Here is a 26,019-nt window from a genome sequence, read left to right as displayed (position 1 = left end):
TTCATTATTACTCTCGGATTTAATTCGTGCACGTCTCCGTGCTCCAACCACGTGTTCTCTGTGTTTATCCGCAAGGCTTTCTGGGAAGCGGTGCGCATGGCAACCAACGTAAACACCAGTGGCCCCCCTCTCCCCCTCCTCCTCGTCTGCCTCTTCTTCCAATCGGCTTTGCAACGGCGCCAAAAGCGGGAGAAAATGGCAAGCTCGGCTCGCAGCGAGGACCACTACTACGAAAGGATAACGTCAGCTCAGCAGAGCATACACGAAAGGTGAGGACAGTTGGTGTTTTCGTATTATAAAGAGCACGGCCCCGTAGAACCGCGGACTCGAGTTGTCACCGTTGCCGTCTGATAGACTCACCTTACCCGTTAGCTTCCTAGCGAAGTCCGCGTACACAGAGATGAGCAGAAGCTAGTTCTTTAGCCTGCTTACTTGGATTCGTGGATGTGTATAAAGCAGTAACTGATTAGCGTTTGCGTATTAATGAAAGTTAGTCAAGTTCCCATAAAAGTTGCTATCCTGCATTAGCATGTGTGTTATGGAAGCTCGCTGGGTTCATAAGTCTGACGGTTTGGCAATAATTAGCCCAGGAAACCACGGAGGTGCTGGAGCGGTGTGTGTGGGTAACACCTTCTCTGTGCGCTCTGTGTGCAGGGAGAAACGGAGGCTGGAGCTGGAGAGGGAGCTGTTTGCTTACTCCAGATCCGATAAAAGAGCGTAAGTCACTGGTTTGAGTTAAATATCCAATTATATGTGAGTGGACTTTCATCATTGTATATGAAATTGATTTGAAAAAATTCCCATGTATTCATAGATTGACAGCTGTTTTATTATTTTCATTTGGGAATAAACAATCCAGGCATTTGTGTCAGTTTTTATTTAATACAATGTGTACAAGCATAACACTGCTTAAAAAAAAAAGAAAAAAAAAAAGATGTAAATCATGTCTCATAAACACCAACATGCCAGGTCCATCCAGCAGGGCTTAGGTTGATGGGCGACTTGAGAATGAGATTTAAATTTAAAACATATTGTGCTTAACCTTTTCTCCTGAGAAGTCGAGCTCTTATTTTCTGACAATGCTCTTAGATAATATTTCTTTTGAATAATAGTTCTCCACTGCCTTCAGCTTACAGATAAAGTGTTCCAAACTGCGCAGTTATCTCAAGGAAATCTGTGACAGGGAAGCACGAGCGAAAATGAGAAACCTTGAGCTTCTGAGAGATGTGGAGTGCATAGAAATTAGCATGAAGGAATATAGTCCTGACCATGCCCCCCTCCAACAACAAAAGGTAGAACACACACATGCTCTGTCTCTCTTTCTCTCTCTCACACACACACACACACACACACACACACACACACACACACATTTGCTCAAGTTCATTTGTTCAGTGGAGTAGCTTTTGTCATTATGGAGTCGTACTGAAAGCAGGCTTTTAGTATGAACAAACACTCCTTTCACTGCGGTGGAATCAGATTTGACAGTTGTACTTTTCTTCTGACATTTTTAGATTCACGTGTAATAACCAGTAATTACTGCTGTCCAAGCTGTACGTTTAAGAAAACCGTAGTTCTACGAGGTTAACTTTGGAATAATGGCCGCCCATGCATGTGCAGGTATATATAAAATATATATATTTATTAGGGATGCTGCGTTTTTATAAATGAGCGTGTTGTTGATGCTCATTTGCCTTAATGCCTTGCTGCAATTTTAACAGAGTAGACATTTGCTTGCAATGGCTTGATGTGACAATAGTAAACACTCAAACTGTGCAATTTATCATGACAAGCAAATGAACGGGGGAGAAAACAATGAGCCAGTCAGATTATCACTTAAAACTCAACGACAGTGCTTGACAGCTTAATATCAAATTAACAAAATTGGCTAATTATGACTCACCGAGTTAATTGCCCAATATAGAGACTCTGAAGTGCTCCAGAGATTTAGCCATTCTCTCCCCTCAAGCAGTTGTTTTATTTCCTCTTGATGCTTTATGAGTCCTGCATGTTTGCTGTTATTTTGGTCGTCCTGTTGCACTTTGTTTCCATTGTGTAAAATCAACCACGGTTTTTTTCTGGTTGAACCGTGATGCTTTTGGTACAAAGAAAAACACATTTCTCAAACAGACAGTGAGTATATATTCCCTCTCCGATTAGCATGTATATTTATCTAGATTTTATTGTATTTGTATTTTTGGTATTTGTGCTGTATGTTAAAAGACACATTTTTTAAAGGTCTGTTTTTGTAATTTAAAGGTGTGGCAAAGGTTCTGTTGGAGTTGGCAGTAAGGCAGTGAGTCCGCCCGGCCAAATGAAAATGCTAAGGGGTGTCAGCGTCTGCATAGAGGACACTCACTTAGGAAAACCCTCTGTTACTGATAGGGGCTGCTTTCAGCTACTTTCCTTATTTTTTTTCCCCCCACTTTTACACCACATCCAGCTAATATTCAGACAGGTTAGACGAGTTTGCATGACACATGCCAGTTGAATATTAAAGAAGTCATTTATCTTTTAATTATTAATTCAGTCTTATTTCATACAGGCTGAGTGTTTGAAAAAGATTTCCAAATTTATGGAAGCAAAGAAGAAAATGGAGCGGGAACCAGCAAAGGTATGCAATAGCATGTGATCACACACATCACATCCTTTATGTATCAGGTAACCTGCACTCTGTTTGTTTGTTTTATATTTTTTGGATGATAAATGGTACTTATTTCTTTTTTTCCAATGTTTAAAGGTTTATGCTAATTTCAGTTCTATCAAGTTACGTTTTTAGGTTTGGAATAACAAAGGAACGTAGACATTATGCCTGGTAAATCTGTAGAGTCTACATTTAAACTGTGTATCTGTAATAACACAGGTGTCTAATCCTAGCTGCTGAATCTGTACAAGCGATGTAGTTCAAGCCCATGGCTGCTTTCTCCCTTCACTTAAAGCAGTTAAAGCTCTTTTAGATGAAATGTCTAAGACATCTCATAATAACTTGGAGCATGCTGTCTAGAGCAGTCACTTGTAACTGTGTGCAAAACCCCCCTCAGTCTGTCGATATTGTAATGAGCAAAATGGTACCGTCACTCCATTATGCATACAAGCCATTGGCTGGCAGTGTGCATGTCCCTCAGGCTGCAGCATTCATTAAGGGAAGCTTACCGGGCTGAAAGCTGGAGACAGATGATAACGGGATATGATTTTCATATTTAATACATTCCTTGGAAGAGCACACGCGTGCCGCAGATTGATAGAAGAATCAATTGCTACTTTAGTGAAACACTTTCTACTTTGCCCTGCAGCTACCGATGGAATCACTCAGCCAAGAAATTAACTTTTCCTCTTTTTTTACCTACTTTGTGGATCTGCTGGGCAGGCTGCATGGTTTACAGTGAATGTTATTAAGCAGCTAACTGTTTGGTATTTAAGACGCTTATCAGAAAAGAAACAGAAGCCATGCTTTTTGTTATTATGTTTGGAGGGAGGCTTTTTTGCTTCTCTCTCTCCCCGCCCTTGGTGACATTGCAGACATGAATCAAAACTTGTCTAAAGGATTTCTAATAAGATTAAAAGTTAAAACATTGATCCTGAGACATTCTTTTGAAAAATGTTGTGAAAAGAATTCTGACCTTGGCCCAAATAAGCTACATTTATTCAAATTTCTAAAGTGGATAGCTGACATACTTGAGTTGAAATTCTTTCAAAATAGCACTTATTTAACTGAAACAAGAACTTTGACATTTTAAGCGATCCATATTCATGCCTGGAAAAAAATATTTTATGAGGTAATGAAAAGTTTAGCTGATAAAATGAATATATTGTGTGTGTGTGTTTGTTTTCTTCATGAGTGCAGGCTGAAGCTGTTCGTGCACAGCACCAGGACGGATACGTCTCTCACCCAGCTAAGGATTTTAAACAAGCACCAGTGGAAATTTTTATGGGCCACCAGACCTCCAGAGGGCCTGATGCAGAAGCTGGCAGCACAAGTGTACACTCACACCAAGCATTGCATCATTCACCCAATCGCAGCCTGCACTCCCGCGAGCGTCTACCAAGTGGCCTTTTGAAGGACTTCACAGTCGGCGGAGAGGATGCCGCCAGCAACCGAGCACATTTATCAGATGACATTTCAGGCTCAAACGATTCCTCTGACGACGGTAATTTGAGTGACAAACATGAAAGAACGATGGGGCCGCTCCCATCTGTTCGTGCCTTAACAGGCACAGCTGGCGGTGTGGCTTTTGGAAGTGATGATGAACGGGAACCTTCACCTTTGGCGACCTTGACAGGGCCTGAGAAGAATCCATCTCCTGGCAGCAGAAGCCCGACGAGGACTCAGAATTCCATCGCAGAACACACCGACTCCAAAGAGGTGGCTCACGAGGCACGCACGATGGAAGATGAAGAGAGAGGTCACGGCCATTTGATGCTAAAAACCACTTTGGGAAAAGAAGCTGAAGAGAGAACAGGTTTGCAGTGATCTTTCTGTCTGTGCTAGAATCTTTTAAAGCACTTTTTTTCCTTTACACTACATTGTATATTTACATCCAGGTAAAAGTGAGAGTGTCAGCACACTGAGTTCAGATGTGGAGTTGTCAGAGAGCACTGCTAGTGACCTGTCTATTTCTCTGACACAATCTGAGCTGGAGGAGGATGCACCAGAGGGTGGGGCACATGAGGGTAATGATACTCACGGAAGGCGTGATCACAACCAGCACAGTCCTGAATCGTCTCTGCACTCTAATGGCTCCAAGAAAACACTCCACTTAAACAGCAAAGCTGCAGTGGGGGCCTTGAAAAGGTACAGTATATATGACTAATGTAGTTTGTTGTCTGACGTTTTCAAAGTGGGTCAGTGAAGAAAAACACTAACATTCTTCCTCAAACGGTGCTCAGTGCAGTCAGCAGCTTCCCTCCCCAAAATTTAAGGCTAAGCGGGCTAAGCAAGGAGAATGTTCTGCATGGCCATGCCGAACCACAGAGGGCTGTTGATGATAGCGAGTGAACACGCCGCAAACTCCTCCTTTCCACCTTCACATCTGAGGCTGACAGAGAGGATTGTGGGAGTCACGGTTCATGCCACCGTCCTCTCTGTAGTTCAGCAGCAGCTGCGGTGGCAGTGATGCATCTTATAGGGAGAGCTGGGGACCTGTCACCAACAATATTGCCATAATCCAAGATAATGCTGTAACAGAGCAATTTTCTGCTTGAGAGACCTCAGGAAGTCCCCAGTGGAGGAGGAAATTTGTGGCACCATAGAGTGCTGTGGAGGGGTGGGCATGTGGACAGCACTTACAGCCACAAATCCTTAGCGTGATGATGGCCTCTGAGTTGAAGGATCATTTTGGATGGGGTTAGAGCCACAGAAAATCCTATGTGAATGTTTGCACGGAGAGCCTTTGCATTTTCGCTACAGTATGAGGTCTTTTATGAACAGCACCTCTTATGCTCTTAAAAAAAACCCTTCATTTTGTGTGCACTTTTTTCTTCACTGTACTCTCAAGGAAAAAAAAAAACACTGTTTAATGTTTGCCTTCTCTCTGTTCTTGGGTCACATTATGGACTATATTCTTAAATATTATTTCTTTTTCTGTAATTACAAAAATAAATAGTAATTTCTGAGCATTATTGGTATGAAAGGCTTTATTTTTTAATTGGTCTGCTCTCTGTGAGCATCAAAAATATTGTGGAGGATTATGTTTTCTCTCTGAGAGTGCTGCATGTTTGTTTGTGCCCGACTGTGTTTATGTGTGGTCGACTATACTTTATATAGCATGACCCCAAGAGGAGCCTCAGTTAGGCTGTGCTGGGTAGACAATGGCGTTGGCTGCAGCTTTCATTGTTAACACGGAGAGCTTCTTTGTATGAGGAGAAAACCAGAGGCTTTGATGTAAACCTCGCAGAGCATCCAGTCTCTATCCTGCGTGTATTTCTCTTAAGGTTAAAGCTTATATCGCCCCAACAGTCAGGGAAAAACAACCTATTTCTCCTACAGACTCAAATATTGTATAGTTTAATTTTTAATACCATCACAATGCCCTCAACGTGCTTTGCTCTCACATGTGTTGTCTGAAGTGCTGCATGGGTTTGATTGATTGGTGACAGCATGTGATACAGTTAACACTGGCTTCTTAAAAATCCCAGTTAATCCCACAGATGGAGCTTAAAGCGTATAGGATTTTGAAAAAATTGTAATTGCAGTGTCATTAGGGCATTGCTCAGGTATTTTTTTTTCCTGTGGCTTAAATTCTAGTTTAGCAAAGGTCTCGCAAATTTTCACTCTGTGAATTCTGACAGCGTGCTGGGCCTATCCCAGATTTAGGCAGGTGTAACTGCACTTAGTGTGTGCTGTTATTACTTGTGGTTATATTTTCCGTGTCCTTTTGTGTGTTACACTTGCTATTTGTGCCTGGATGGTGAGATTCGCCTGACACCAGTCACTCAATGGTGAGGCCATTCCATGTGATAAATAACCCCAGAGCCACAACTCGACGCTGTAGAGCAATACTGCTGCAGAGAGGCTGACCTCTTCCTCCTGGCTAACAATACACTCCTGATGATGTGGACACACGGACAATAGTAGCATCTAAAGTGAGGTTAGAGACCTTGACATGAAAGCTGGCAACAATACAGTAAAGAGAGAAGTTTGCAGGAAAACACAACTAATTCACTTTCTCACTCTCTAAAGGTCTCTTTTTGAAGAGCGTTGATAAATAAAGTGGAAAGAGAAAGATGACTATTTCAAGGCCCACGCTGGCAATAAGGGAAAGGGAAAAAAAAAGACAGAGCTTTTGCCTATTCTACTTCAGCCACACTGAAGAGGACTTGGCACAGATGTATTGCACACTACAGAATGTCATGGATATAATTCAAGCTGCCAGCTTAATCAGGATGTTACCAGGAAACAACCTGCAAAAAAGAGGGAGCAATTGTTTGCTGACCCCTAACCCAAGAGCCCATTACAGATTGTCATAAATTCTTTTTGGCCTCTTTTTATGTAAGGGGGCTCAGGATCTCTCGGCTTGGGGTTTCTGGGAGAATTCAATGAGGGCCACCCAGAGCTTAATGCTCAAGAAAGAGATGGATTCTCAATATCCACATGCATTAGGCATCCATTTCTCATTTTGTAGCCGCACACAGGACCAGATTAAAGTGTAAATCTCTCACCAAAGGAAATCATCCAGAGGCCCCTCTTTTTCCGTACACTTTTATGCACGAGCTACAACCGGTAATGGAGTTTAACTGTAACGTCATATTACTCGTTTCGAGCATTATTTCGCAATTTAACCAACTCTGCTCGATACCACATTAATTCAGCAGCAAACAAGCTCCGGATCTGAATGCTGGTTTTGTCGAGCTCTTCGCTTGCAACCTGTTATTACACGTGGCAAAATCAACGAACACGGTGAACTGTTGAAAAGCTGTATTGTGGAAGTTTAATGATCACATTCTCCAGCAAGCCTTGAGTACCTCAAGGAAATCGCCCGGAAAAAATGTTATCATAGTTTTATTTTCATTTAAAAAAATATCAGACCTATCGATCACGTGACCTCTTCCATTTTTTTGTTCATTCACCACACTAATAGGTAATTTATTTTAAGTCTCTCCCAGGAAGGACTCTTTAATCTGCTAGACAGCATTGAAGGACGACTTCGCAGCGAACAGGCCAGTGTGTACGGGGATTCTTCTGTCGATGGACTCGAGCTCAGTAGAATTATCAGGTACACCCTTAGTGTCTTTCTTCAAACTTTTTAAAACTTGTCTCCCCATGTCTGAATGAAATGCTACACATATTTATTTAAGGGGGCAGTTTGTGCAGATGAGGAAAACATATTATCCTTCTGCCGAGGGCTATCACATTAGATGAAGTGCCATTACCGCCATCCGTGCATCTTTATTTCTGAGGGGTTTTCAGACACGTGGGATTGTTATAGTAACCGCTCTGCTGAATTGTTACTGGGCAGAGAGAGCATTGTGCACATGATTTATTAGATAAAGGTTGGTTTTTGTAGAAGATTTTTCTACGTCACGATTCATTTACAGCAGTAGTGAAATACTGATTAACAAAGGCGAAGCTCTCCATCTGTACAAACGTCACATTTGTGAACGATGTCAACAACATCTTGGGCCATTTTGTGTCACAACCCTTGGTAGAGCGTTTAGCCATGCTGTGATATTATGTGAGCTGGAGTGCATGCGCCTTGATGTGTGTGATTATACTCATATTGTGTGTGAAGTATTAGCAGTTGTTCGATGTATGCTGTGTACTCCTGACCTGCTGGCAGAGCCCAGAGCTCCATGGCAATAGCTGACTGCTCTCTATATATTGGGAAGCCTTTGTGACGATGGAGCGGGCTTGAATGACGAGGACCTTGGAGCGTGTGGAGCAGTCGTCCTTCATGAGCTTCAGAGGTTGTCATGGAGCACAGAAAAGGGCTGCCTGCTACCACAGGATCTGGTGTGTGCTCATCAGGCCAGCACTGAGCCTAATGAAATAAGGTAAGGCTCCTGGTTTGTCTGTGAATCCTGCGCCAGAAACTGACATCAGCCTGTGCATGTTTTTTATATTATGGATTCATATGTTGCAAAAACAAAACAAAACCACAGGCTGGCTTATTTGTGTGCAGTTGCAGTTTTTGTTTAGGGTTATATTTTCATTTACTTTTGAATTGTGATGATGTAAAAATTATGCTTATATACATGTTATGTAAGCGTATTCATTGTTGCTGTTTATATATAGATCTATGATAAAATGTTGGTGATATTTTGGGTGTTGCGTGATTATCTACTTGTACCACCTCACAATGGAGTCGTTCAGAGCACAAATATCAGTGCAGTAAAAGCTGCAGAGTTCAATAGATATTAGTCTTCTTTTCTTCAGGAAAGTAAACCACCTTACAGTACGCATGGATGGCTGTGTGTGCATTTGATTTTATGTTACTATTATTATAATTTTTTTCCTTCACTAGACTGTGGGGAGGGTCATGCACTTACAGCAGTCAGAGAGATTTCATGCTACTATTTGATACAGTCTCCCTTGTCCACAAATGTAAAAGGTCATCTTTGGTGTCACCTCACACAGTAACACTGCGTGGGTGAATGTCATGAGTAAATTAAAATGCCCTATCTGCGACTTCCAGTCCTTTGGATAATGAGTAGTTATACTCTGAGCTAAATCCATGCTCTGCTTCAATACTCTATTGATTTCACTGAGACCTTTCCTGCTATATAGTCAATTCAAAGGAGCACATCTAACAGTGTCCCCCCTCTTTCCTCTGGAGATCCCTCCTGGCTGACCTCGACCTTTTTATTCAGTTTTTCAACCTGAATCAATTTTGCTGTCTGTGTCTATTCAGTGTTAACTGGAATTCATTAATAATCCATCACCTCTGAGTTGTTTTAGGATAACCCTTTCTAAAAAGGCTGCTTAAAGGAAGAGCTCTGAGAAATGCTTTATACTGGAGGTGTTCCAAACTTTTCAGCTTCTTCACTTTTCTTGATTATCTAATTATCTTTTACTTTGTGCGGGTATAATTATGATTTATGTTCGTATTTCCTGCTGTGTGCTCAATAACAAAGCCGCTATTTCTCTCCATCTAATCCCACCCCCATCCTCACCGCAGCACCAGCCTCCCTCCTAATGCTGCTCGGCTGTGGGATCGCTGGTTCAAGCACGCCCTTGTGCTCAAGGAGCGCCGCGTCCTCAGCACTGAGCGCTTGGTCCAACTGTTCACGCCGCTGCTGCTCAGCCGTCATGCCACCTACAGCCACCAGGTAGCGTCGAAGGCACATCCACTCCAGTGACATGCACACAAACAAACAGGAGGTCACACACTTGCATCCCGAAAGCACACTGATATCTGCACAGAAATATGGCCCCCTTTTTCCCCTCTTCTTTCCAAATGAGCGAGTGTTTTTGTTTCTCTGCTTGTTCCTTTGCGTGTTTTTTTTTTGAAGAGGAGTGCAGTTACTGCTAAATGCCCTCTTTGTGTCTCGTGCTGGAAACTAAGCCCTGGCCTCCTGCTCATCAGATTGCTCCACACATTGACCTAGACAGAAGGGAAACCCTGACCCATGTCGTAATCGCAAATTACAGCCTCAGCTTGGCTTCTTTCATCTCATGTGGTGTATTCATCTGAGAAACACTTGCTTTTAATTTAGTATTAGCCAAAAGTATAGCCGTCAGTTGGGTCTGATTGAACGAGGGAGCCATTTGGACCTTCTACTCAATGGGATTATTTTAAATTTCCCACTCATTGACCTTGTGGATCATGCTCAATTAAACAAAGAAAGAAATGACAAAGAATATTCCCACTCAGAGCTCAACGATGATGTCAAGAGACATGTCAGCAAACCCACTATCTGGCTGCCAGAGTGATTATCTACACATGCAGGTTTTTGTCTTATTAATTTTTGTGGATTCATGTTATGTGGGTTCTTGTGGCTGTAGTATTGCTGACGCAGTGAGAGAAGCAAAGAGGGAGACTGTGCAGCCTCTTAAAAGTATGCACTGACAAAAGGAAGAGGGGTGCTGCCATCGAAATCATTGTATCCAAGCACATGAGGAAAAGCCTGAGTGGAAATCTTTCTTTCTCTTCAGCGTCCTCACTCCATCTCCATCTATTTCTCCGTCTCGTCCTCCCATTTCTCCGTCTCTCTCCTCTCTGTCCTCTCACACAACAGCTTACTCTCCACACACACAAGAGAAAACAGAAATTTCCATTCACATCTTGCCACACAGCCTGGCTACTCTGACAAATGGGAGCATGCAGCTCGCATGCACACACTCAAAGAGGCCCTTTGAATATTCAAGTGCTAACAGTTGCATTCATTGATATTTAAAATGCAGTGGGTCTGCGAGAGCCCTCAACCCACGGTACATTTGACTAAATCTAAAAAAAGGAACAAAGAGGGATATCGGGGACAAGGATCAAGACAGTTTTTATTGTGCAGCAGCATCAAATACCAAGTGGCAAACTCAGATTGTCCTGTGTTTGCGTCTCTTCTGCTCTCTGCAAATGAAAGCGTGAACATTGTCAGTCATAACTGTGACCCACTGATAACAACTTACAATGCACTTAAAGTTTGTCACTGTCAAAATCCTCCTGATCATCTCCATATTAGCGCTCATTAAAAGTTGCAAATGGCCATCTGAGGCTGAGAGGCAGTCTTTGATCACAAAAGAGAAATGGTGATGGCAGGATTTGATACGGGGGAGGGAAGAAGGAGAGAAAGGAAATCGGCGTGTGGCATCTCGCTGCTCCCCATCTCCTGGAACAGCTCCTCTTAATTGTGTATCCTCATCTCCACAGAGATAAAAATGAGCAGAGTGGGAGGAAGAGAGTAGTTTGTCTCAATCCTCTCAGCCAAGAGGGAAGATATCTGGGACGTGTTGCACATTAACACCGGGGTGATTGCATTCTTTAGGCAGTTCTCTAATCTCATGGATGAAAAGAGAGAGTGAGAGGAAAAAAGTGTGATTGAGAGGGAGAGCGAAAGTGTGCGAAATCATCTTTTTTGAGTTAAACGAGTGAGACAATATCAAGTTATTTTCTCTTGGCGTTTGAACACGCATTACAGCTGCACCTCTGTGCGAGCAGCCATGGCCAAAGTAAATGACTTGCCTAATCGGCGAGAGTTCAATTTGACACTTCCTTCACAAAATGAGAACAATTAAGAGTGTGGTTTTAATTTGTGCTGCTCGCAGGCCAAAGTGCTGCTGAGGACACTTCTGTCCCGGTCCAGTGAGGAGTGCCCCTCAGCAGAGGACAAGAGTGACTTATCTTCTTTATGTGGTCCTCCTTCTCTGCTGGCTGATGGGGATGCGAAGCCTGCCAGGCCCGTATGGAAGCAACGGATCCAAGGTCACTGAAGATGATTGGTATAATATCACATGATCAATTCTAATTATGAAAATGATGCTAATGAAACGTTAATATGGGTTTGGGTTTTAACAAAACATCCAGCATGGATCTTTGTGATTCCACGCTGTGATAAGTCATTGTGTCACATGTAACAAGACCATTAATTGGAAGAAATATGGACTTTTTTTTTCTGGAGACCAACTCTGCAGAGTACTAAAACTTCCCTTTCATGAAAGAAATCAATTTCACCATAGAGCTTCTTTTTTTTTTTTATATATATAAATCCCTCACAGCGCAGTTTTCATACAGCCATCCTTTCAGAGCTAAAGAAAGACCCCCCCATTCCCATTTCTATCCCTAGACTCCCTTCTTCCCTGCCATTGCTTCTCACTATGCGCTTCCCTTTCTTACAGAACTACAAAGTGCTGAAGAGGACAGCCAGGACGAAAGCCCTGTGGAAAGTGGTCCTATTAGAGGTAAAAAGGCATTGCCGGTGCCCCAGCATTCACACTGTCCTTATGTTGTGGTTTGTTTTCTTCCCACTGCAGTGAATAATGGGCTCTTTTACACAATGGCTGAGGCAGGATGATCAAGGTGAATCCAGGGTCAAAGTCCCACCTGAAGAGCTGTGCTAGTTCTCTCTAATTATCTCCGAGAAAACACTAGCTGTGTTTTCAGCTCGGTCTGAGGCATTCTAGCAAAATTGATAATTCACTGCCCCAACATAATGCGGCCGCTTTAATTGTCAGGGCGCCAGGGTGGGAAGCGCAAAAGATCTGTCATCGGTTCTCATTATCTTCTAAACAATGCTCCGGCAAGGCTGGACTTAAAATACTAGATGTGACGGCATCCTGGAAGCAGTTGGTGTGCCCATCCCTCAGCTGCACCTCTGAAATGTAAAGCAATCCTATACTACCCTTGGCTATCAGATTTCCTACTGGGTTTTTCATGTGTCCGCATCCCTAAGGTGCACAGCCAGCAAAATGAGTCCAGTTTCCAATCGCTACACTTAATCAAAAGAGACATAACCAGCTAAAAAAAAAAAAAAAAGGATTTTGCTGTGCTGAGCGACATCAATGTCACAATCAAAAACGGTGACCTTGGAACTGATAGTAATTGCCAAAACATGCACGCCTGTAGACCTGCTGGGGTTTTTGAGACTACGTGTAAAAGCAGTGGCTGTATGAAGTGGAGATTGGAATGCACTGTAAACATGGTATGGCTTTCAACAATGATTAAAACCTATGTTTTTATTGTGAATCCTAGCTGAAACTGTTAGGACTTGGTCACAGAAGATCACAATTTTGCTTTGCCTTTCACATTCTTTCTTTGAATGTGTACTTTTTGTAACATCAGTGAGATAACAGCCCATTTATTATGTACTTCTGTTCTGTTGATTTTTGCCAGCTCAGTCTCTCTCCTCCACTCAAATATGATACCGTTTTTAGTGTCACGGAAAGTAATTACAAGTGTTTCTTTTATTTTTTTAAACACAAAATCAATCATTCCCTTCCTGGTAGGGGATGCTGAGATAATGTGAGATGCTGATTGCTGTCTCATGGAAACTGTTGCTGCATACTGTAGGCTTGAATCAACAGTTTAGCTGAATGAGCAGAGTGTTTCTCACCCACTCTGTTAAGTGATGAAACCAAAAACACAAAAAAAACGGAGCCACTGAAGCGTGTTGTCTCATCAAACACAGAAACCTGTGAAAGTTGGAAACCTGGGTTATAAGCAAATATTTGACCGTGACTTTGTGTGTGTGTGTTTGTGCCACGTGTGTCCCTAAATAGAGACAAAAGCATATCAGTTACTTAAACAATCAGCCATGATGGAAAGGCGGCAGAGTTCTGAAGAGGAGGAGGAGGATAGCCTCTCAGGTAAGGGATGTGGTCCACTCTTCCAGTCAAGTAGGGAACAACTGGAGCCTAATCATTGGTTACCAAGGAAATACGTGGACATGAGAAGCAACAGTTCTCTTCTATGCTCACATTTCTGCTCCGTGAAGTTTCAACAAATCCCATTTTTATCCCATTTTAACTCCACAAAACATATCATAGATTTTAGTTATCACATGATTTGTGATATGCGCCATATTCAGGGTGGATGCAAGAACTTCCAAATGGATTGTTAAAAAACATACTTTGAATACGAATTCACTGTACTCATAGCATAGCACTGCTATTAGCCTTACATGTTTCTATATAAGTATACAAGGTAAATTAGCTTGTGATGAGATCAATCAAGAAATCAAATGGTTTCATCCAGCCCTGTTTGCTCTTTTAAGGAATAAATCATGGCCATGAAGAGGACCTGCGGAGGGCCAAAAGCTCCTCACATCAAGACCCTTACCCTCGGTAAGAACATTGTTATTATTCAACGGGCCACACGAAATGGGCCACCAGACACCAAAGTGGTTGATGTACATTTGCATGGCTGCTCTCATAATTCCCTGTTCATTTCCATAAGATCAAGGGGGTGCCACCCATTAACTCGCTTACAAAGACAAAAGGTCCCTAAAGCCCCCTCTTACTCACCGTTTGCTGGGTTCAACCAGGTTTTAGAATTCAAAAGCAGATCGGCTACCACAAAAATAAATTGGAGCCCTAAACTGTCTTCAGGCTTGTTGTCGAAATGCAAACATATCACGTCAAGAAGAGAATCGGGGACAACGCTTTTGGAAGAAGCCGGCTCGAGTGTTGACAAGGACAAATGTCCTTTCATTTTTCACCCTTGAAACATTTTTAGGCTGGTCAAATCAGAGCTCTAAGTGGTTAAGAAAAGAACATCTAATGATAAATAGCTCAGTGGAAACTAACCACGCCACGGTTACATTTGAATATCAACACGACTTCATCAAATCTGCAATTGCATGTCAGGTCCTCAGAGCACCTCTTCACTGCAAACCATTTGGGCTCTAGTAATGGCTGGGTAAACGTTATGAGGAATAATCTTCTCTGATTTCATGTGATTACTGGGCACCATGCTGACACAAGGGCTGAAGTCTGCATCTCCCTGGCCTGGCAAGCAGGCGCTCCCAGTCTGCCTATTAGCCCAGGGAAGGGTCTAATGGCCTGGCTCTATTGTGGTCCTCATAGCTGCTGATGTCTGCCACTACCAGCCCGGGTGACCAACCTCTTTAATAAACATGAGCCAATTTTGGGCCCAGACCCTCTCAGATGGTGCCCATCTCCCTGTCATTAATGTGCATGGGAAGTCCGCAATATCTGTGATTAAACAAAATTTGCAGAACAGAAATTAGACTGCAAAACAAAATGCCACGAGGAGTTATGAGACACAAGTTGTGTACACAAGAGAAATTGGAAAAACAGGTAGTTATGCATGGCCAACACTTTATTCCAACTGGAGTGTGGAAGGAAGCACCAAGCACGTCTTTGGTCATACTCGGAGTGGCTGTGCGCCCTGAATAGACATTTACTGATAAAAGAACTTTAATTGTAAAGCAGTGATATTGGACTCCTCTATGTAAGGATCCAGGTCAGAGATCAGAGTCTGAGTTAAAACAGCTCGTGCACAGATGATGCTGTAATTAGTCCATATTAAGTAATGTAAAGTAAAATGATATTACATCATAACATTTGCCCTGCTCAGTTCAGTTTTATTTATGTCCACTTACAACATATATTTTTAATAACCCTTTCAGGCAGTTTTGAACAATATTTCTCTTATTATTAGACTGATAAGTTTTATGTTGTCTTCTCTAGTTCTTAAAAATAGATAAATCCCTGATGCTTAAACACAGTGGGGGAGGGAGGCAATACAATGCAGAGGATGCTGGAGGAGATGGCTGGTTGGACATGGAGAGGGTTTAGTCACAAATAAACTTACTGAAGTAAATGACAGCTGTTGGGACAGTTGGATTTCCTTTGGATCACAAATACAATTTTTGTTTCATTTTAATGTTCATCTTGACCCAACACCCATCTCTTTGTTTGGAAGGATTGTGTTTTTGCTTTTTGTTGTGCATTTCCAGAACAGGTTTCATCCTAAATGTAATTTAAAGCAGTATTTTGAAGGACTTTATTGTAACTTGTTTTTACCTGCTGCCGCTCTGATACAGCAATTGCGCCATTTCTCCCTCAACGCTTAGATGTAAGCATTCCACTTACAACAGTCACTTCTTGCTCTTTATTGCTTCCACAAGTGGTCTGGAAGCCCTGTGCTTAAGCAGAGGCGTAACATTGCCCCATTTTCCTCCTTCTTTCTCTTTGCGTCTCGCTCTCTCTCTTACCCTTTTTCAATCTGTTTGCCCCTCTTCCTCGCCGTCTTCCTGTGTTTTCCTCTCCCCTGTCTGTGTTAATTATTTGCTTTATTTTGTCAGCGAGCTGATGAGTGACTTCAAAAGGAGGATGGTGCTGGACTCGAAATAAAAAAATGGCTTCCTCTCTGTTGTCTTAGGCAATAATTATGATTTGCCAGTTAAGCCTAGACTACAGCAGAGGGATTGTAGTTTAAAGCAGAGGCTTTGGTGCAAAAAATGCATTTATAGCCTTTTGTGAGGCTTCTCATTATGTGTGGGCCTGATTCATTAAGTAATTGGTTTGCAGTTGTTTACATGAGTATTAAGGCCTTCTATTCAGGGCCTTTGAGAGATACATTGTGCAAATGTTGCATGTTATGAATGCAGAATGAGAGGCGGGGGGCCAGTGCTATTGGCCAAACACTGCACTCAGCTGAAAAGCGAGAGAAAAGCACTGGGTGCTGCTTTGCATAGCAATGACTGGGGTCTTAATAAGCTTTACAGATTAAATACATGCAGTCTATACAAGATGCAAAGAGATACTCTTAACACATTTATATGTGCTCATTTCACTATTATGAAGTTGGAGAGAATTGGGCTCTTTCATATTCTTTTGCTTTCCAGTGTCTCTCTTTTCCTCGCTCTCTCCCACACAGTGTTTTTCAGTTAGATACTTTTATGGAATGTTCTGTTTATTGTATTATAACTCGCGGGGAAGCGACTGATCTGCAACATTTATGAAGGATTTGTCCATTAGAAATCTTTTGCTGTCTTTGTGAGTAGCAAAGTAAAATCACTTTGTGGTTGAGTGGGGATGAAAGGAATAATGCACGAAGGAGTGAGTCTTAATAAGCAGCTGCACTCCATGTAAAGACCACTTGTTCCCCTTTGTATGCGAGTGCATGCCACTGCTTCCTCTCGTGCAAAGAAACATTGTGCTCCTTTCTACTGTAGGCATTTCAGATGGCACTCCTTTCTTGTTTTTATTTTGGGGTTTTTAATACCTTTTTTATGCCCCCTCCCCGCTCCATTTTTGATCCAGAGACGGGGGGGGGGGGGGGGGGGGGGGGGGGGGGTTATGCTCAAGCACATGTGCACAGACACACAAAACAAAATCTGCAGCCATCAGACGGGGTGATGATTGTTGTGCCTAGTGCCTGCTTGACAAAAACCTTGACTCAACAATTAGTGGTTTACAGCTTTGCTTTGGACAACAGGATGTGCTCAAGCATTCGACCTCAGATCATTCAGTGTGTCAAAATCAGAAGCTGTGTGTGTGTCTTTCCTGCACACACACACACACACACACACACACACACATATGTGGAGACTATGTGAACATGTCACAATTCACTGGGAGGAGAGATGGAGGGGTGAGAGGGACCAGAGCTGAGAAGGGGGGAGGACACGTAAAAGAGAAAGCAGGACATAGAGGGGGAGAGAGAGACGGTAACGGACAAAGAAGTATTAATAGGTGGAAAATCGCAAATCCAGAATCCAAAAACGACATAAGGAGCACAAAGACAGCAGAATAGTTGGCCGTGTGAGACCGAGCTGCCTTTTACCCATACTGCATCTGTTCTTCTAAATGTTTTTATGGTTATAACGTCAGGCAACAAAGTTGTTTTTCTGTGCGTAAACATTTGACAGCATGTTAGCTGCACCCAGCCCACCCCACCCCCACCACTCCACTACCACAAACAACCATGAATAGATAAAGGCAGCATTTAGAGACTCCAGCCAGAGGAGGTCACTGTGCTGCACTGGCTCTCTGAAACGGATGAATGCCTGATTGCTCTTTTATAAAAGAAGCCGTCTTTCAGGCATTTTCTGTTTCTGTGTTTTCACATTTTATTTGTGATCACTTTATTTAACTTTGGGATTCGTTTAGGTTGACGCAAAACTTTAAAGCCAAAGACGGCACATGTGACCCGTGTTGTTATTGTTCAAAGCAGCTTGGATTCATTTACTCAGATGTTTCTGGTGCTTTATTTTCCTGTTTTCTCTACATTATTGCAATTTTTGTGTCGGACAGCCTGCAAATTTCAGTCCACCCTCGATTAGATGAGGCGTTAAAAAAGTGTAACCTGATCTGTCCTTCATCCATCCCTCACACTGGCTGTCTCCACTAGACTGCCACCAGTCAGGACGAGAGCCCGCTGTGTTGAAATCATTGGCCCAGTGCCTCTTTCTCTGAGTTGCAGTACTTACTCATTGCCAGCAGAGAGCACTCACATGTTAGAGAGCGCCCACTCACAGTGCACTCATAGTTGCCTCTCACTGTTTGCCCCCACTGAGGGCTATATCCTGCTACCATTCAGGCCTGTTAGAGTACATCTAAACGGAGCCTAAACAATGTTTCTGCAGGGTCATAGCTGGGATGGGAGTAGGAGTTGATGGGAATGATGAGGTGATGGGTCTCCCTTTACCTTTAGACGAGCACAGCCGCGCAAAAGTGCTATTGTGCTATTAGCATTTGTGTGTGGGTGGCAGAAGCTTATAAAAAAAAAAAAGCCAGGGTAAATAAAAGCAGTTTTCTAGCTGCTGGCAAGGCTGTGCTAAATGCTTGGTAAGCATTATTTCCTCTTACAGTATTCATTTTCCCTAATGTAACTGGAGGACAATGCATGAAAAAAATCTTAAATATGTCCAAGGACATGGATTTAGTCTCATGACTCTAGCATGAACGTGACCTTAAATTGTAAATTTGACACACTGTCAAGTTAAAATGTGAGATTTTGCTTTTTTTTCCCTGTTCGGTCCAGATTTAACTGTTGCACATGAACACGTTTTAGTATAATAGGTCATATTTAACTTGCAACTTAACTGTGTTAAAAAAAACTGTATTAGTAGTTTTTATTTGTTTCTCAAGAAAATGAGAAATATTCCATAAAACTGGATCGAGATGGTGCTCACAGAGTCAAACGTAGGATTTTTACAAAAAACAGCAGAGAATTATTTAAAACACAGTTGCAGAAATCCCAGGTACTCTCACATAAGTGAATCACTGTGTTAATCCACAAGAAGTGTGCCAATTTTTTTTCATTATTCAATTTCACTAATCCAGTTTCTGCATGTAAAATATGTGGTAACATGATTGTCCTTGCACAAAAGCGCTATTGTGTTATTACGATGTGTGTGTGTGTGTGTGTGGGTGGCGAGCTTAAAAAAGATGGGGTAAATAAAAGCAATTTTCTAGCCATCAGCAGCAGTATTAAATCCTTGCTAAGCATAATTTCTTCCAATAGTCCTCACATTCCCTAATGTGACTGTTGGTCATAAGTGAAATACAGCTTCAATGGTTTCAAAAAGACTATTCTTTTTAGCTGCAGCTCACAAAACTACTACAGTCTATGTGAAGATGGTTTGTATCCTTATACTTGAGGAACTGATGTATTGCCATCTAACTATAATAAAGGTTTTGTTATTATAAAGTGCATACTATAGTCAACCTACTTGAGTTATTGTGCGACTGTAGCTTTTGTTCATTTCTGCGCTCCTTTAGCTCTACAGCATGAACATGGTTTTTATGCCAAGAGCTAAAGCAGTAGCTTTTTTGTATGTGTGTGGTAGAAGACTAGATACTTACTTGCTGAACTACTACCACAGGCTAATACAGCACACAACAGTAAAGCAGTAAAATGGCACGAAGAGCAAAATGTAAAGAATAGTCTTTGAAGCCTCTGCCATGGACAGATTGTGTTAATCTTAAAGAAGTGTGTCATTTCTAGCTGATGATACCAACTTCTGTTCTTACAATGTGTCATAACATGATATTAAATTTTATATTTATCAGATTTTATATTTCACACACTGTCATTACCTTTGTATTGTAATGACAGACAATGTGTTGTCATAACGCAAAATATAAAAATGTAAAAATACACACACACGCGTGTAAATTTATCATACGTTGAAAAACAAGAGTGTTTTACTTGACAAAAAAACAAAATAAACAAGAAGAGAAATTGAGAGAAATACTTATGTGTGTCAAATATATATAAAGCTCATACATTTTAAAGGTTATGTTGAACTCTAATGCAGAGTAGACAAAAAAACTGTTAAAACACGAGATAAACAACAATATGAAACCACTGCAAAGGCCATGAAAAGCGAATGAGTGCGGGGTTGAAAAAGAACATTACAATAGCTGTAATTTGCATCATTTTACACATTACATTCACCTCTGTGTGGCAGAGCTTGTAAAACACTGGCCAGCTCAGTCTTACATATTCAGATCATTGCCTCAATTAAGGGAAACTCAGCAGAAGATGAACTGGCATAAATGTTTATGGAAACTGAATATTAGATTGGTGAGGTCAGATCCAGGCTGGGCTCTCTATGGTAATAGACCCGTCTTGAAATCAGTCCTGTCCCTCACTGAAGTGGAACAGCTGATAGGCCATTCCCATCCCGAGGGGAAGTTCGAGAAAAGAAAAGCCCAATTTACTCGCTGTAACAGCTATTATTGTGGCAAAGGAGAGGAAGTAATGGTATAGATTATTACTGTATTTTTGCTGCTGCAGGGTCTGGCTGGGATCTGTTGCCTAACCGTTGTAAATGGATACACTATTTGCCGTAGTTTAATGTTTTTACTTTATTCAGTTTAGAAAGCTGAATCGTGATAACACTTGGATTTCCTCATTGTGTCCGTCATGATTTTTGTGCTGTAGTGCAAACAAAGGAAAATAAATCCTGTTCTCTCCAAATAACGCAGGTAATTCATTTTATGCACCGTACAGACAGAAGGTGTTAATGTGTTAAACACACATTAACACAAATTAATTTATCGATGCAGTTCCTCTATTAGCTTGGTCAGACAAACCAGTATATAACACAGTATCATCATTGGTTAAATACTGTTTGAGGATATATTAAAAATCAATAATAGCACTTTAGATCTAAGCCACAATAAAAAAAAAAAAAAAAAGATGAATGATCTTTATTTACATAAATGTGTGTATTTAGCGAGATATTTCTACACGAATAAGCACATTTTGGAAATCCACAGCTCTTACATTCAGTTCACCATCAGCTTGCAGGCAGGCTGATTATCTGCTCTCAGGCCATAGCTTTTGTTTTCTCCCCCCACTGCTTTCCTTACTGCTTCCCTGCTTTGATTTTATTGCGTTTTAAGTGCCAGAGGTTCAGTATTCTCTCTGAACAGATGCACGAGTCGTCCAAACGTCCTGTAGGAAGTCCTATCAGCATATGAATGTAAAGGTTATATGCTAGTAATTAGACTGGCTCTGCGGTATATAGCTTGTAGCACAGAGCAATCTGCTCACAGTTAGGAATGGGAGGTGCATCTTTGTTCTCTCATTCGGTCTTAAGTTTAGAAAATAGCAACTGTAACGCAGCCAGAGCAATTTGGTCCTTATACTCAATGTACAGTCACATGTGCCAAGAGGGAGTGATGAGGAGATGAGGGTGATTGAGAGGGTGACAATCAAAGAGGTCACGGGTTTGAATTGATGCAGATGGAAAAGCGGACCAGATTTTTCATCTGTTTGAAACTCTGCATCATTTTTTTTTTTTTTATAAGAAAGAATCAAATATAGGAGACCCAACAAATAAGCAGTATGGATGTGTATGCTAACCTGGGCGATGAGGAGGATACATTGTGGGCTTTTGAATAGGCTCTGTGATGATGTAAATTAAAGAGGAGGCCTTTAAAAGTGGAACAGGGGGCCTTATTGCATATGCATCGAGGCAGATCAAAGCCTTTTCGGAGGTCACACATTTACATAGCGATATCACCAGAGCTATGGGAACCTGGCAACCCTGTCTTTGGACTATTTTTGAATAAAGAGGGCCTTGTGGAAGTCCTTTGGCACAATTACACAGGAGTCAAGGAAGTTCCCTTTGCCACGATGGTTCTAGCCATTAAATATCATCTTTTGGAATTAATTAGGCGTCTTCACGCAAGTCTGTTTTGGTTGTTGTACGTATGCCAGTTGGACTGATTTATTTGTCTGTGTGTTTTATTATACTCAGACAAGATTTCTTTTACCTTTGTGAGTTTACACACAAAATGCCAAACATGTGAATGAACAACCACATAGCAAAATCACAAGCGCCTACAATAGGAGTCAAGGGAGTTCTCACGAGTGCACTGTCTGAGTCGAGCCACTAAATATCACCAAAGTTAAATGGATGCTCTTTTACAAAGATTTTATTTTATTCTATTGTACTGCTTTGGTTAGTTTGTGTGTAGTCCGTAACCTGATTACAAAGACTGATATCTGAATTGACGTATTTCACTTGCAGTATTTGGTCATGTTAAAGTTTTCTCTTCATTCTTTTCAGCAGTGAAAAAGTAAATCTCTCTCAAAGAGAGCCTGGGGTCACAACTTCACAAGGCTATTAACTATCTTTGTGTTTCCAGGAGAGAGAAGGCAAGCTCAAAGGCTCATTCTACGCTACAGTCAAAAGGTGAGTGTACACTAAATTATTTCATTTAAGTGAAAACACACAGTGTCAAAAAGAGGTTAATGACACCAAACGGATCACCATAGAGAATCCATGTGTTTACATCTGTGAAATTATTCAAAAATTTAAGCTTCATAAAAATACCATCTATTTGATTAAATTTCTCTCTAAATGCAGCTGGACCTTTTTGAGGATGTCTGTATAAAATGTGACCATGAAGCCAAGTCAGGTTCCTAAAAGATTAATTTGAAGCAAGCGCTACCAACTCAATTAATAAAAAAGCTAAAATGCTTTTATTTTAGGGGACATGCTGTGTCTTTGTCAACTTAAACAACAGCCCTGAACTTTGAGGCATTTAAGGTACTGCTCTAAATAATAAGCAGAGAGAACATTGCTGACTCTACAGTGGCAAAACGATGTTTAATGTTATGAGCTGCAATCAGAGAGTTCCCATGGACCACCAGGCCACCTTAATCAGTGCTGCTACATTTGATTTCATTGAATCGACTGCCTCCATTTGCAGCGCGAGCTGGATCTTCTCCACTGTGTTAAATCGGCAGTGCTTAACTTGATTTTCAAATTTGGGGAATTAAACAAATTGCAGGGAGGCAAATCTGGGGAGAAGAGCTGATGACTTGAGAGAATTGTGTCAGTGGAGCAAAGGAGACCTCCCTATTTTCAGTGCATTAGATGCTTGGAAACAAAGGTATCACAGTGCAGGTTTCGGTTAAATGTTCCTGAGTTGTCTCAGTGTGGGACTCTACACTGACAAACTGATCCTAGGGAATTCACAGTGCACAGCTCTAGGTCCAAAGATGCATAAGAAGATGATCATGAAGGGGAAATTGTCCTAATTTGAAATGAACTACAGTTTGGATTCTTATTGGCCAAGCTCAGAATTTTTTTTATTAATTAGTTATTGGTTGATTTTTTTTGTACATGTACAGCTGTGATCAGACCCAAAATTCTCCAAGCACAAAAGACCTACATTGAACACATACACTGATGAGCTGCAGCATTAAAACCACCTGACTATAATTACGTTCAGACCCCCTTCTGTCACCATAACACCTTTGTCCCATCGGTGCTCGGCGCGGTTTCCTCAACGCAGTTTTGGCGGAGCGCATTATTGCATTGGGAGAGGCTGCTGCTGTCGGGGAGCGCTTTGCCGCGGAGCCATGTTCAGTCTGTAAAGTTTTAAGTATAAAAACATCGACGTGAATGTCAGCAATGAAGCTTTCCCAGAAGACCAATGGGTTGTAAAGACACGCTCACCTGGCAGCGGTTTTAACGTTATGGCTAAATTGGTATATAAACTGTGTAAAAGGAAGAATGTTAAGATTCTAAGTATTCCAGTAAGCTCACCTTGACAAAGTGAGTATAGAAATAAAATACTTATTCTCAAGATGTCGACAGTAACGGTCCATTTGAAGCTTGGAGTGAGCATTCTGCCACAATAATGTAATCCTGTGTTTTGTTCTTTGTACCTCTCTGTATAGATTTCTGGGGTCAATCGGATGACAGCAACTCTGAGATTGAAGCAGCCTTGCGTCCTCAACCTTTCAACAGCGATGGCATTTATGACTTCTATGAGTGATATTTCCACTGAGATATTTTTTTAATGTACTATATTATATCACTGCAAAATCTGCGGCAGATTGACTCGTGGTAGTTCACCCGCTGACCATTATTTTAGTGGTCTGCATTGTAAATCGTATGCACACTGTATCATAAAAACAAATAATAAAGTTGACAGCTCTCACGCTGGGTAAAGTATGTGAAGAGTTGTCCAACACACTGATGTTAACCCTGCTTCAGTCTCTTTATCTGAACAACTCTCCCAGCTCATAATAACAGCTCGAAATAGATTAAACTGATCTTTTAAAGCGATTTGTTTGCACTAGGCTGAAAATCATGCATTTTGAATGCCGCAAGCATCTCCGAGTGCTCTACCTCCAGCATGCTCGAGTGTAGTGATGTGAGTCACCTGTGAAATGACAAAGCACAATGGCCACTCTGCACGCTTCTGCGCGACCTGTGAACCCGCTGAAGAGGCCCATCTCCCAGGGCACAAAGTGTTGCAGCACTAACAAACTCTGAATATTTTCAGGCTCTAATAAACGCTCTGCACATATTTTCACAGGCGCTTCTTTAATAATTCTCCTTAAGCCTCAGAAGTGCAAAGACGTGTTTACATTTCGCTGTAAATAAGCCACAAGTAGCAGAATTTATGCCGAAAGCACACAATGGAGCTACAATTTATGATTTTCCAGCATATTGCATGTCTGTATCTATTAATATCTCAAAGCTACTGCGTGGGAGGCTACATTCCAAGGTTTACATTTATAGTTCATTATGTCTGTGGTGTAAATTTCCAAAACCACCATTCTGGGTTGGTGGTAAAAGCCCCTGGCATTCAGTGTCAGCAGGATTCCATTAGTCAGCTTTAGGTGACTTTACATGCCTGAACCTTTTAAAGTAGGACTCCACATTCATTACCAATAATGGCTTCAGACAGCCCTGACCCACCACAGGAAAGGGACTGGCAGAATAATTTGGAGTTGGCTAAAAAGGCTCCCCAACATAATATCCATGTTAAGGAGCATGTCAACAGATACTTGTGTGCGACAGATAGCTCACGGTGAAAGTGGAGTTATATTGTACTAATGTGTACTAACACAGAAACATTATTTTTTTAAATATATAAAGAACTTCTGCGAGTGCGTGACACGGAGGCGATGGTGATAATATTCAGCTCGTTCTTTCTAAAGCGCCTGCGTTTTCACAGCGGTATGGGAGGAAGGGCAATGTTGCACTTAAGATTTTTTCACACCCGATCACATTCAGGCATTAGATGGAGCTGCAGTGGTTTTATGTTTTGTGTTGGTCCAGATGGAGATTATTGCAATGATGCATGAAGATGGAAAATGTCTGTCTTAGTTACTTAAATTATTTTGAGTAAGTCTTTTGTGGGGGAATCCCTTTGCTTACAGGCTGAATGTGAACAAAAATGCAGATGCTTGCTTTTATTTGAGATGTGATTGGTCAATAATACTATCATTTGGGAATTGAAGGGCAAGAAATTCCAAAGTGCCGTAGCAATGATCCAGTAATTATAGTTTCAGGGTAATTGTACTGTAGTCAGTGTTGTGGGGCAGTAGAGACAACGCTAAAACAATAACATATATCTTCTAATCATCACTTATTTTCAGTACGAGTTTAATGACTCGCCATTGATAACATGGGTTGTCATGGAGAAGGAGGGATTATGCCATTTGGCCCCATCAAATTTAACAGCCATCCACCATTTTGGCTAAACAAACCCAGTAAAAATAGCCGGCGGACAGTGGGAGAAAGGCGTACTTTTAGCATTCCTAAAATTCCTGTGATGAAAACTATGAATAGATACATAAATACACATTTTTCACCTTGAGTGATTCAGTTGCTAAACTCGAGCCCCGCACAGTGCAC

At 41.5% G+C, this 26,019-nt stretch overlaps 1 protein-coding gene across 5 annotated transcripts; it reads left to right on the top strand.

The window, feature by feature from the left end:
• Positions 1 to 74: 74 nt before the first annotated feature.
• On the top strand, positions 75 to 24,355 carry kiz (kizuna centrosomal protein). Of its 5 annotated transcripts, XM_085440927.1 has the most exons (16): positions 75 to 269; positions 655 to 717; positions 1,130 to 1,292; positions 2,546 to 2,614; positions 3,845 to 4,148; positions 4,281 to 4,460; positions 4,543 to 4,792; positions 7,593 to 7,712; positions 8,326 to 8,490; positions 9,615 to 9,765; positions 11,699 to 11,855; positions 12,269 to 12,331; positions 13,649 to 13,735; positions 14,143 to 14,212; positions 22,505 to 22,551; positions 24,048 to 24,355. In XM_085440927.1, the coding sequence occupies exons 1-16, from the start codon at positions 97 to 99 to the stop codon at positions 24,143 to 24,145; spliced, it is 2,160 nt and encodes a 719-aa protein (XP_085297053.1). In that variant the 5' UTR covers positions 75 to 96; the 3' UTR covers positions 24,146 to 24,355. The 5 variants fall into 5 exon arrangements, with proteins under 5 accessions (XP_085297053.1, XP_085297052.1, XP_085297056.1 ...); XM_085440926.1 differs by having other exon boundaries at positions 3,845 to 4,460; XM_085440928.1 differs by lacking the exons at positions 75 to 269; positions 655 to 717 and adding an exon at positions 2,260 to 2,458 and having other exon boundaries at positions 1,204 to 1,292; positions 3,845 to 4,460.
• Positions 24,356 to 26,019: the final 1,664 nt, after the last annotated feature.

Source organism: Copadichromis virginalis, linkage group LG19 (assembly GCF_057382275.1).
Source record: "Copadichromis virginalis isolate Kocher_CV1m ecotype Utaka linkage group LG19, C_Virginalis_male_GT1.1, whole genome shotgun sequence".
Classification (NCBI taxonomy): Eukaryota; Metazoa; Chordata; class Actinopteri; order Cichliformes; family Cichlidae; genus Copadichromis; species Copadichromis virginalis.
This window is presented reverse-complemented; position numbering and strand designations above follow the sequence as displayed.